The sequence below is a fragment of the Daphnia magna genome, linkage group LG4 (assembly GCF_020631705.1).
Source record: "Daphnia magna isolate NIES linkage group LG4, ASM2063170v1.1, whole genome shotgun sequence".
NCBI classification, from domain to species: domain Eukaryota; kingdom Metazoa; phylum Arthropoda; class Branchiopoda; order Diplostraca; family Daphniidae; genus Daphnia; species Daphnia magna.
The window spans coordinates 10,552,056-10,563,747 of record NC_059185.1 but is presented as its reverse complement, the minus strand read 5'-3'; the positions used below and the strand labels follow the sequence as shown (position 1 = coordinate 10,563,747).

Sequence of the window (11,692 nt, the reverse complement as noted above, 5' to 3'; positions counted from 1 at the left end):
TTTTTTAATGACACCAATAAAGCGATAAATTTTCAAACTTTCAAAAAAAAAGAAGTGGCTTGACACGGTGACTATATTGGGATACGACAGGTCTCAGGTCCCCCCCTCTAAGAAAAAAAGGGAACATGTACAGCAAAAAGGATGACATATAACACACAAAACAAAAAACATTCTCACACACGTACAGCATTTTTTGTTTGGTTTTTAAAGAATGAAGAATTCCGAGCAATTTTTTTTCTTTTTAATGTGAAGGATATTGCCTCATTTTCCAATCATTGTTGTCAAGAAGACAGAAAAAGGTGGAGGACTACCCTTATTGCCCTTGTGCCTATATTCGCTGGAAGAACATAAGGAAATATGAGGCAGTGTCGTATATCAGACTGTTTGGGGGGAGTGTTTCTAATCCCGTTGTCAACGATGTTTTGGGTCTATATATACATTTTATGCATGGCATCAGTCATAAATGGACGTGTGAACAGCACTTTAGGGAGGAAAAAAAAGAAAATGGCTCTTCATATTATTTTTGTATTTTAGTGTTTTTTCATTCAAAAATTGTCTAGAGGTTTTGTAGGATATGGAACTTGAACTAATGTATAGACTATGTTATACCTTTAATTCCAGGTAGATCAAGAAAAATGTTGAGACGTCGTAAAGAAAAATTGGTTAATGAAAAATGCCGTCACGGTCCGATGAATTGAACAGTCACATGTAAAAACTACGACTGTAAAAAGAAATTTGAATCGAAACCCCTTTAATTTTTTTTGGGGGGTGGGGGGGGGGGAGGTTTATTACGTTGGGTTGGTCTTTGATTCTTTATAACGACCCATCCCATTTCCGGAAGAAAAAAGATTATTCCAACGTATATGTGTTCTGGCAAGAGACATCTTTTGTCGGGACGCTATCACATTCCATCAATGTCGGTTGCAATGATTGAAACGAGATTAGAATTAAAACAAAAAAAAAAGAGAGAGAGAGAGAGAGAAAAGTTGCATTTTTTATTGTGCCGAGTCGTCAAGGGAGCGGAAACGGATGCAGTGCTGACGTCATACAGCATCACTCATCGGTTTGTATTGATTGCATTTCGGCGAGAGGAAACCAGAGAGATAGACACACACACAGAGATAGAAAGAAGAAAATAGCAGATAAGAAAGAGGAGGTAACGAATAATAATAATAATAATAAAATATAAAAACATCAAAGATAAAAGAAATTGAATAAGAAGGCGGCAGGACGAATGATTGAAAGGCCGAACGAGGTTTGTTATGTTGGTTTTTTTCCCGAATCTTCACGAGAGAAAGAGAAAAGGAGGGGGGGAATATTTATATATGACGAGGGGCGATGGGTGGTGGATAGATATAGGAGAGGGTGGGAGAAATATGGGAGTGGATATGGTTGGTAGTCGGTTAGAACGACGGCCAATCGGCGCTATCGGGAGGCGCGGCCTGAACGCTCTCCGGCCGACTCCAGCAAAATAATAATAAACAAAAAACGACACTGTGTGTAATCAAGCGATCGACGTCCGACATATTTTTCTTACTCTTTCATACACGTCGAAGGCTTGCCCAGTCTTTTATTTCTCTTTTCTGTTCAGTTTCGTTTAGCGTGTCGTCGCCCGTTAGCGCTGAAAGTCCCGCAAACGCGCAAACATCGCCTCCGGCAACTAGCCCCATTTGATCCGCCATTTCATTTTGCGTTTAAAGTCATTGAATTTTCCTTTATTACGGTCTTTTTTTTCCTTCCACTTTCGACTGGCCAGTGGCGCCCAGCAGCGGACGCACCACTTACACGGATTCTAATTTTTCTGTTCACTTCTATGCGATTGCGAGACTTTACACGGCAGCCAAAAAAGAACCCGCAGGGCTCCTATATCCTGTACACGCACAGACACAGAGGGAACCTGGCTCCTGCTCCTCCCCTTCTCTTTCTCACCGCCTCCTGCCTTCTCCACCTCTCTGCCTCCTTGTGTCCGTGTTCCGTCACACGGGGGGGGCTTCTGCTATACAAACTGGTGCTGCTGCGCTATACACAACTAGCGCTACTACAGCCAGGCGGCTAGTAAGGGAGGGAAATACGAGTAGGAGGAGACGAGAGGCAGCAGCATTGGGGGGAGGGAGGAAGGGAAGCAACACCAAAAAAAAAAAGTTGTCCGAACGGCCACCCGTCAGCGCACAACTCGTCCGGCTTCCATGGGCAGCGCATCCTAAAAAATTCCGGCGGGGTGCGCGCTCTTCTTTTTTTTAAAAAGATATTTCCCACCATTTTTGTTTTGTGGTTTTTGTTTTGTTTGTTGCACGAAAAAAAAAACACACACACACGCGCGTGTTTTGTTTAATTATTTTAATTTGAAAAAAACGAAAAAAACCCGTTGTTTGTGAACGGAAAAACATTTCATTCGACTGCTGGACTGTGATGTGCTCTGAACGTGCGTGAACGCCCAGTGTTTTTTCTTCGTTTAATTCCGGTGGTGAAACAATTCGAATCATTTTCCTTTTGAACGTCCAAAAAAAAACAAAAGAAAAACAAAAGGAAAGTTTAACACTGATCTTCTGTTTTGTTCGAACAATTGCGATCGGATGTTTTCGAAGAAGTGCAAGTGGCAAATCGACCTGTTCGTCAGATGACATGGAATACAGTTGAATTGGAATTGGACGTTTCTAACGAACTGACTGTTTTAAAAACACTTTGGTGCGTGTGCTGCGTGTCTCGACTCAAACATTGGAAAGAGAAACAAAAATGAGTGCTGCGTTCTGCCAGTTCGATTAGAGAAAAACAATCGACTTGATCATTTCGATTTGCGATCCGTCGGCTTCAAAACTAATTCCTTGTGTGTGCGTCTCGTCCGTTGATTGTCGTCGGAAGTATTTTCTTCATTTCCTGGTTGAGTGATTCTGAGCCAGTATTGCGCTGTGGCGAATCATCAACATGTCGCGAAGGAAACAAGCGCGTCCCATCCGACACCTGGACGACGAAGAAGGTGGACCCGTTGGGTCGCTACTCGACGGCCAGGAGGAAGACATCGAGGCTTCGACCACTAACACCGGCGCTGGTAAGTTTCACTCATCTTTAATCTGATGCCCAACTCGTAAATGTATCCCTCCCCAATCGGATGATGATCGCTAGTTCCAAAACATATGGCGTATTTATGCAGTTGTTTAACAAGCAGAAAAAGAAGAGTTCCTTGTGCGTTTGGAACGAGAAGATGAGGGGGGGGCAGGCGGTGTAGAGAAGGCACGTGTGCCATCGTAAGTCAATCGACGAACGGCTGTTTCTTTCTTTTTAGTTTTTAAAAAAAAGGAGGACCATTTGAATTTTGTTTGTTGACAAATGAATCATTCCCCTATCGCTAATTGTGAAAAGAAAAAAACAAAAAAATCTTAAAGGCTTTGACTCCAATTCGAAAATGGGCATCATTTCGTCGTTTATTAAGGGCACGCAGCTTCACACAGAAAACGAAACGGGAACACGGAGAAAAATAAAAATAAAAACTAGTAGCAACAAGAGACCAGTAGTGTTGTATAGACTAGTAGCACAAAACCGTTACGATGATATATTTACACATACACGCACAACAGACACACCGATAGTCAGTTTTCAGGAGGGGGGGCACTCTGCGCCACATCAAAAGGTTTTAAGAAAAAAAGACTTCCCGCTGAGTTGGACCCGGTGCTCTGCGGGATGAAGAGAGAGCCATCATTTAACCTCTTCTTTTTTCTATGTTTGTCTTTATAGTTTTTGTTGGGTTTCTATTCGGCCGGTGCAAAAGGGCTTACCACTTTGATTCTTCAGCGTGATGATGTTGCACCGAAAATGCGTGAGACTTTGTATCCCGCTGTTTGCGCGGCTAACTGCTTTAGCGGGCGTAAGCTCCTGTGCGTTCTCACTCGTCGTTCAATTTGTAAACAATTCCATTAGGGTTTGTGATGTACGACTTTTCACTGATGCAAGTCTACTGTCGTTCAACGGCAATAGGCCAAAAGATCGTCACTCTCCCCTTTGTCTAAAATCGTGATTTCAATCATTCGATTACAGAATTGAAATGATGAGATTTCAATTGTTTGAATTGCCGACGGCCTGGTCGATTAAAACGCCGATAAAAAGTCCACAATTCAAGTGGATTTTCAAGTGGTTCTGACTCAAAACGACCCCCCCCTGTTGTAAAACCAGTGCGAAGGTGGTGGCCGAATTGAACGTTTGGAATTCCTCGCCAGAATGTTACACACCTACCATCACAACCAGTCGTCTTATGTGTAGTCAACTCCGATTGACAAAAAGAGAACAACATGCAAGAAGAAAAGAAAGAAACAAAACAAAAAAAAAAGGGTCCGTCGTCGCCCGGCTGTGATGGAATGCGTATCAAAGTCTGAAACAAAACAAAAAAAAAAAAAGGGAATACCTCATTAGAATAAAAGACTACAAAAAGAAAGACACATAATAATAGACGAGACAGAGTTGAAAATGATTTGGTATTCATCTCAGAGAGACATAGTTGCATATATTTTTTGTTTTGTTTTTCTTTGTTTCTGTGTTCCACACAGCTGTCGGAACCGTGAAAACTTTCTGGCCAGTCCTAAAAGAATGATCGATGATTCTTCCCCATATTACTTGGCCACAAGTCCAGTTGACCATTTTATTTTTCATTAAAATTCTTCTTGATTACGAAGGAGAGACACATTTTTTTTCAAAAGTCCCACTTTTGTTTGGCTGTTCTCTGGGACAAAATGAAATATAAGCCAAGACCAAATGAGTCAAAAAAAAAAGAGGGAAGAAAAGGAGCCAATCATATATATTATTCAAGAGCAAGAGAAACAAAGAAATCCAGTTCCTGTTGCTTGGCTGCTGCGTGCGACACGAATATGACATTGATGATTTTTCTGGGAGGTATTATCTGCATGTACAGTCGAAAAGCTGCAGCCCTTATAAAGAGTGTATAGCTCGTATATTACAGAGACAAAGGTGCTAGTTGACGGCTCGTTGGCGAGTGTGGCCATCGTGGAATTCAAAATCAAAATGGAATACAAATAACAAAAAGGGAACGACATGAAATCTGGATGACGTTATATCTATACGTGCATACAGACGACGTGTGTCTGTCTACCTATACATATCTTCGCTCAACCCATTCGTCAAAGTCGTCCCTGGAGCACTCTCTCTTCAACTTGAAGCTCCTCTTGTCGATTTTTTTTTTCTTTTTTCTTTCTCTCTCATATTCACTTTGTTTTTAAATAATTGACAGGTTTTTTTTTGTTGTGTGTTTTAGTGTAGGATACAATAGTGAAATAGCATTTAAGGGCAACGAACGACGAGCGATGGCCAATGTTTTAGAAATGTATGAAGCCACCCGTCATAACTCTGTTGTCATGCGCGCACAAGTCTCAAACAACATTTTCCATTTCTTGTTTTGTACCGAAAGAAAAAAACTTGAATGAGAAATTATCGAGTCATAATGAGAATAGCCGGTTCTCTCTTCTTTTATTCTCTTATGTCTGTTTCGAGATACGAAACAGTTCCATGTTCCTTTGAAATATTCCTTTTCTCTCTCTCTTTTACTAGTCTTCATTTCTTAAGGCCTACCTATAAGGGACCAATGTAGACCTTCCAAAACAACAACAACAAAACATCACAAATCTACACATCTCTACGCAAAGACCTGTTTTTGTTTTGTTTTTGTATTATCCCCCAAGAAGCATCACATCGAACAAAAGATGATCCTTCAGGAGCCCTTCTTCTTGCCTACAGTGTAAATCTCATTTTTCGAAAACGACACCCAGTGTGACACAGCACACACTCACAAAAGAGAATATGCGGCTTTGGCCCGATAAAACGTTACAGACACACAGCATCCTTGATCCGAAAAAGAAACTTTATCGCCATACAGCCTCCCTTTTTTTTCCTTTCCAAACCCCCCCTACTTCTTGTTTCTTATAGACACAGCCTATATCTATGTACCTGTGTGCTATGATATACCTTCGTCTGCACCATCGTCTCTTTTGTTTTGGTTTTTATCTTGAGACGATGGTTTAAGAAGTAGAGAAGGGAATAAAAAGAAATAAGAAAAGAACTGGTGATGTGTTTTCCCTCTGCAAACGAGAAGAGAGTACGTGTGTATAACATTAGAAGACAGCGAAAAAATAGAAAAAGAAAGAGACTTTAAAGGCCTATCTCGACGATCTAGAAGGGAAGGTAAGAAAAGAAAAAAGGAAAAATGAGAATTAATGTCTTACGTTACCTGGCCAAGGTAAGGACAGAGTTAGAAACTAACCCGAGGCGGTTCATATAGTTCCATGTGTCACCAAGCTGGCTGTCGGCCATCATTATTATGATTTAGAACCTATTCAAATTGTTCTCTCTCTCTTTTGTTTCATGTTTCAACTTGATGTTTTTATTTTTTCTTGCCACTTTTTGTTTTTTTTCTTACGTTTTTTTTTTTTTACGTACTGCCTTTCGTCTCTTGTTGCGTAGCTGATCAAAATTCAAGACAAACGTATTGGGCACTGTGTCATTTTTAATAACTCAGCACTGGGCGAAGAGCTCAGAGTTGGCCATTAGTGTCATTGCTGGCCCATCATCCAAACGTTGGCTTATGACTGTGCATATATAAGAGATATCACCTTATAGCAAAGGCGACACACACACACAAAATGAAACAAAGAAATACGGGCAAACATTAGGCTTTATCGCGATCAATCAGATCGTCGCGCTCGTTAGCTCCACGTTGCTCTTTTTCGTGTTGAAAAATGTCAGATTTTTCTATTTCGTTGGCAATAACCAAGAGCAGAATCAAAGCCACACCAGTTCGCTCTTCTTTATTAAGCTTTCCTGTCTTTGAACGTCCTCTCGTGTGTGAATGTGTCTCTTCATATCGTCCATCAAATTTCATTGACGTTGCTGTTCTTTTCTCCTTTTTTTTAGTGTGCCAAAAAGACGATAGAGTGTGACCATTATGCTGATGTTATATTATCAGCGAAGCGTGGAATGCGACTCGTAAAGAAAATCTATTTAAAACAATATCAAATCAGTTACAAGGACTGTGTATATGTTTTCCGTTTTGCTTCACAGTTTTCAGCCGTCATAATCGTATAAGGAAAGCCATCAAAACAAAAGCCGCCCTGTTTTTGTTTTTTTATTATTATTATTTTTCCCCTGTAAAAATAAAATCTATAAAAAAAAAACAACAGTTAGGTTAGGACAGCACACACACGCGAAATTGAGCGTACGTGCTGATAGTTTAGCAGCCAAGTTGATGACCCATCAGCCAAACCTCAATAGTCGTTACGTGTGGTTGCTTATATAGCCGACGACCCCGAGTGATTTCAAACTCAAAAAAATAATGCCATTTAAAAAAATGATGTCTAATCTGGTCGGGTATCATAACGGACGTCACTTATAGCCCATGTGGAAGGCAGATAGGCGGCGCTCCATTTCCCTATTCGAAAATCTTGAACGACTTGTTTCATGCATACCTAATAGGCTTGCCACCTATTGCCTTCCAGTGGCTCCCTCCTATCGTCTCCGTCTACGCGTTTCGAAATGCGTCCAGCTCTATATAGTGTGTTGCTGGTCGTTTCGTGTGTTTTGTGTGTGTCTCTTGTGATGATATTAATTTCGGTCGCGGGAAAAGACGCATCCCTTACATGGCCGAGACGACGACAAGGGACCAGCAATGATCAACTGATCCTGTCTCAGCTGGCCCGTCTTCCATTTCTTGCCTAGAAACTCATCATTGATTTATCGGATTTATTTTTTTTTATTTTAAATTTTTGAAAAGGCGTTCCTCTTTTCTTTGTGTTTTTTTTTTTTTGACATTCACTAACAAGAAGGAAGAAAAGAAGAGATTTCTCTCGTGTATCGTGAGCCACGTTATCATCCGTTGCGTGTTTCTCATTCGATAAATGTTCAATTAAGGTGGGGAACAAAAATTCAAATCCTTGTTCATTATATTTGATATATTTACACACACAATCTACCTTCTGGGTGGGCGGTAAAAGTAGTTCATTCAAGGGTAAATATTTATCACGTAAAAAGAATAAAAATAATTACGAATCTGTCAAATCAAACGAAATACAAAAACTTGGATTTTCTGTTGTATTTTTTTTTTGAATTCAGACATTGGCAACTATCCGATTTTTTGACAACGTGCAAACATTGCATCACAAGAAACAAAACCGGTTGTCTCGGCCATATTTTCATATTCTTCTTGAGCCATTTTGTTTTTTGTTTTGGTTCTGAATGTCAGCAGGCAAAGAGTCGTCAATCAAGTTATGCTGACGACGTCGTTGCGCAGCCACCGGTGAAACGGACGCACGCGCGCAATCGACCAGCTCTTTGATCCGACCTTCTTACGAGGCCTATAGTACACATAGTTCACTTCCAACGGCTATATTTAAACTACTATTGAATTTAACGCAAATATGTGCAAGACTATGGACAACCAGCAGCCGCCGCCCCCACGTTTCAGGTCAGAAAACCTGAGAGGGCCACTCCGAATTTTCGCCACCCCGTTGAGTTGCACAAGAAAAATGGGTGGGGGGGTTTGCTCTCTGCTGGATGGACATGGTCCAGGTTTTCCATTCATTCTTTGATTTTGCGCGGTGAACCGGTTCTTTTTCTTCGCGTTGTCGCATAAAAATCGCGTAACCTATTGTATATTAAGAATGGTGGAATAGAGAGATAGAAACATATTCATATATAGTAGGTTTTTTTTCTTTTCTATTTCTGGAATTGCGCCACACAAACCCACTCCCCCCCCCCGTTTTATTTATTGCTGCGCGTGGGTGTGACGCAAACCTCTTCTGGCCACACTTCTTTTTCAAAGTGTGACTGTATTATTATATATTTACAAAAGAAGTTCATATCTATCAGAATATTTTTAAAAAGAAATAATAATAAATTCGTATGGGCTGCGAAGGTCTAATGTTTATAACCGGGGGGTCAATATAAACCCGCGGAGAATCGCTTGTATTCGGGGCAACATTTTTCCAGTGGATCGACTTATATACCCCAAAACACCGGGCTCGACCTCCCACTGTCGTCAGCTGTGTTTAAGAAAAAGAAATGAAAAACGAGTTTTCTTTTTTTTTTAAATCCCCTCCTTTTTTTTTTAAATGGTTAAAAGACTTGTATCTTTTCATTGAACTGCTATACGTCGAAAGAAATTGCCAAAGAAAATCAGAGTCTTAATGTCTTCATGTCCATATACGTTAATATAACCTTCTCCCCTTTTAAAATCAATGAAAAATAGAACAAATAAAAAAGAAACGCCAACGATGTTGAAAATTGAATTGAACAATCATATTCGGTTGGTTAAAGTACAAATAGATTTCGTGATGGTATTTATATATGTAATATACGTATATCTACAGTATATATACTAAAAAATGTAACGCTTATGTCTTTTTCCTTTGAATTGTTGTGGTCAATTGACCGTGAGTGATTGAATCAAGGCGGTGTGTGTGTGTGTGGTTCAAACCCCGGTCAATCAATCGATAAAAAAGAAAAGCGGGTGAGTGCGCATTCAGGGTGGGGTCTTGATTGAATCACACAATCGAGTGGGTCCTATATATATATATATACCAGCAGCAAGTTCGTTTGCTTTTTGTGTATGTCCACAGCTCATCCATAGCTACTGGATGGTTACATTCACGAGGGTTGCGGGATTGATGCGAACACACACACACACAAAATCTTTTTTTTTTTTTTCGGATAAATACATAAGGGAATCATCCGATTGAAGGGTCTGAACATCTCGTTATATTCCCGAGACGGAGGGGGTGGGGGGAAGAATTATAGAAATAAGAAATATCCCCATTTTTTTCTTTATATAGACCTACTATATTGTGCTGCGATGTGTGTGGCTGCATTCAGCGTTGAGATATCGGTTGGCAATATAAAAAGAAGAAATTGAAAAAGGTCAACGTTGTTGGCAGCATTGAGAGCTGACCTTTTTGCACCGTATATCACAGCGGTTGGGAGGGGGGGACCGGGGTCAATTGGCGTTACGGACGCGTGCCATATCTCTTAAACATATAGACGACGTTCGGAAAAATCGCTTTTTCCCCTGTTTCTTTTTGTTGCTATTCATCTCACTCCCCCTACTCTCCCTACTCCAATTCTCTTTCTGTGTGTACACTTGAAGTCTTTTTTGTGGAGTCGATTCAACAGCTGTGTCCACCACTTCACAATTTCTCTATGCCACACGTATATTCCTATTCTTTATATTTAGGTCTGCTTGTCCACACGCCCTACACACACACACACACGTATATATATTGATAATAATATACTCCTGGTATATATTGTTAAAGATGTTGTATAACCCCATACATTCTATTCAAAATTGGGTTGAAGCGTCCGCTGAACCCGAACGGACGTTAAAAATGGGGGGGAAGTGGAGAGGTTAAAAATGTAAATTTACTACCTATATCATTTTCGTCACTGTAGCTAAGTAGTTTAACTATGATGTTGTTGTTTTTAAACTCTGTATTTAGATGATGTAGCCTTCCGTTCTTTTGTAAATCCAAGTGCCGCCTTGTTTACATATTATACGTGAAGCAGCAGTAGGGCAAAAACAGCTGATTGAATTACCGCCGACTTAATGGGCTTGTTTTTCAATGCGTTTCGGGTGTGTGTGCTGGTGAATATCGCCAACGGATGATACTATGTACAACAGGGAAGGACTATGGGATTTCCTGTGTCGCTGCCTATGCTAATGAAGCACCAAAAAGGTGATTGAATAAGTTGGGGAAACCGAAGCTGCCGAAACGACATAGTCTCATTTCCGCCGAGTGAATGTTTTCAAAAATGGACTCCGATTACGGGCACAACAACATACATAGCACGTGACCCACACAAACAGTTACAACCAACTGCATTCGAATGAACGCTGATTTTTTTTTTTTCCAGTTAACTATAAAGTCCATGCGGCAAATTTGCATTTCGCTTTCAAGCTCAATGGTGTTTTATGAAAAGAAAATTTAAATGGATTAAAAAAAGAAAATCGAGCTAATTTTAATTTTGGATAAGAAGCGATCAATGGTTTAGTTAAGTCCGGATCGGTTTCTTTTTTAAAAGGCCTATGTATATGTTATAAACCTTTTTCCTTCTAATTTCTGCCTCTTGTTAATTGAGGCGGCTTTTTTTTTATTATATTCACTCCTCAGCGCAGACACAAAGATATCCGGCAGCGCAAAAACAAAAAGAAAAGGTTTCAAAAAAAAAAAGATTTTTGTTTTACGACTTGTCGAGTGGGAGGAGTTATTCATTTTCGACCCCATCATTTCCCACCCGGTCCACACACAAAAATTCAAAGATTACAGAAAGGATATTCAAGTACATATACATACTGTTTAAAAATAAATTGCAACGTATGCATTTTGTTTTGTTTGGTTTTTTTAAAATCGGATCGCTCCAATCGTTATCGATGTCCAATGGCAAAGAACACGCTATTCTCTTGTATACAGACTGTGTTGTTTGAAAGAACTTGTGGATCGCGTGATCGATTTCCATCTGATGTGTAACACTTGTCAAAGCGTTGCACATCTATCATCATTTGGGCGGCAAAAACAAAACTAAAAAGCTTTATCCCAATATTGAATCGCGATAATGGACGCTCAGTCCCCCCTTCCAAAAATGGATCGGATAAGTCGGTTAATCCTCGATAATATCCCCCCCCCCCTTTTAAAGAAGACAACACAGT

The 11,692-nt window shown here is 40.1% G+C and overlaps 1 protein-coding gene across 1 annotated transcript in view; it reads left to right on the top strand.

Moving 5' to 3' along the window:
• Positions 1–1,526: 1,526 nt before the first annotated feature.
• Positions 1,527–11,692, top strand: part of LOC116921950 (homeotic protein spalt-major) — a 31,522-nt gene continuing 21,356 nt past the window's right edge. Inside the window, 1 exon segment of the mRNA XM_032928313.2 lies at positions 1,527–3,046. Within this exon segment, the coding sequence (XP_032784204.2) occupies positions 2,923–3,046 (124 nt within the window). The 5' untranslated portion in view covers positions 1,527–2,922.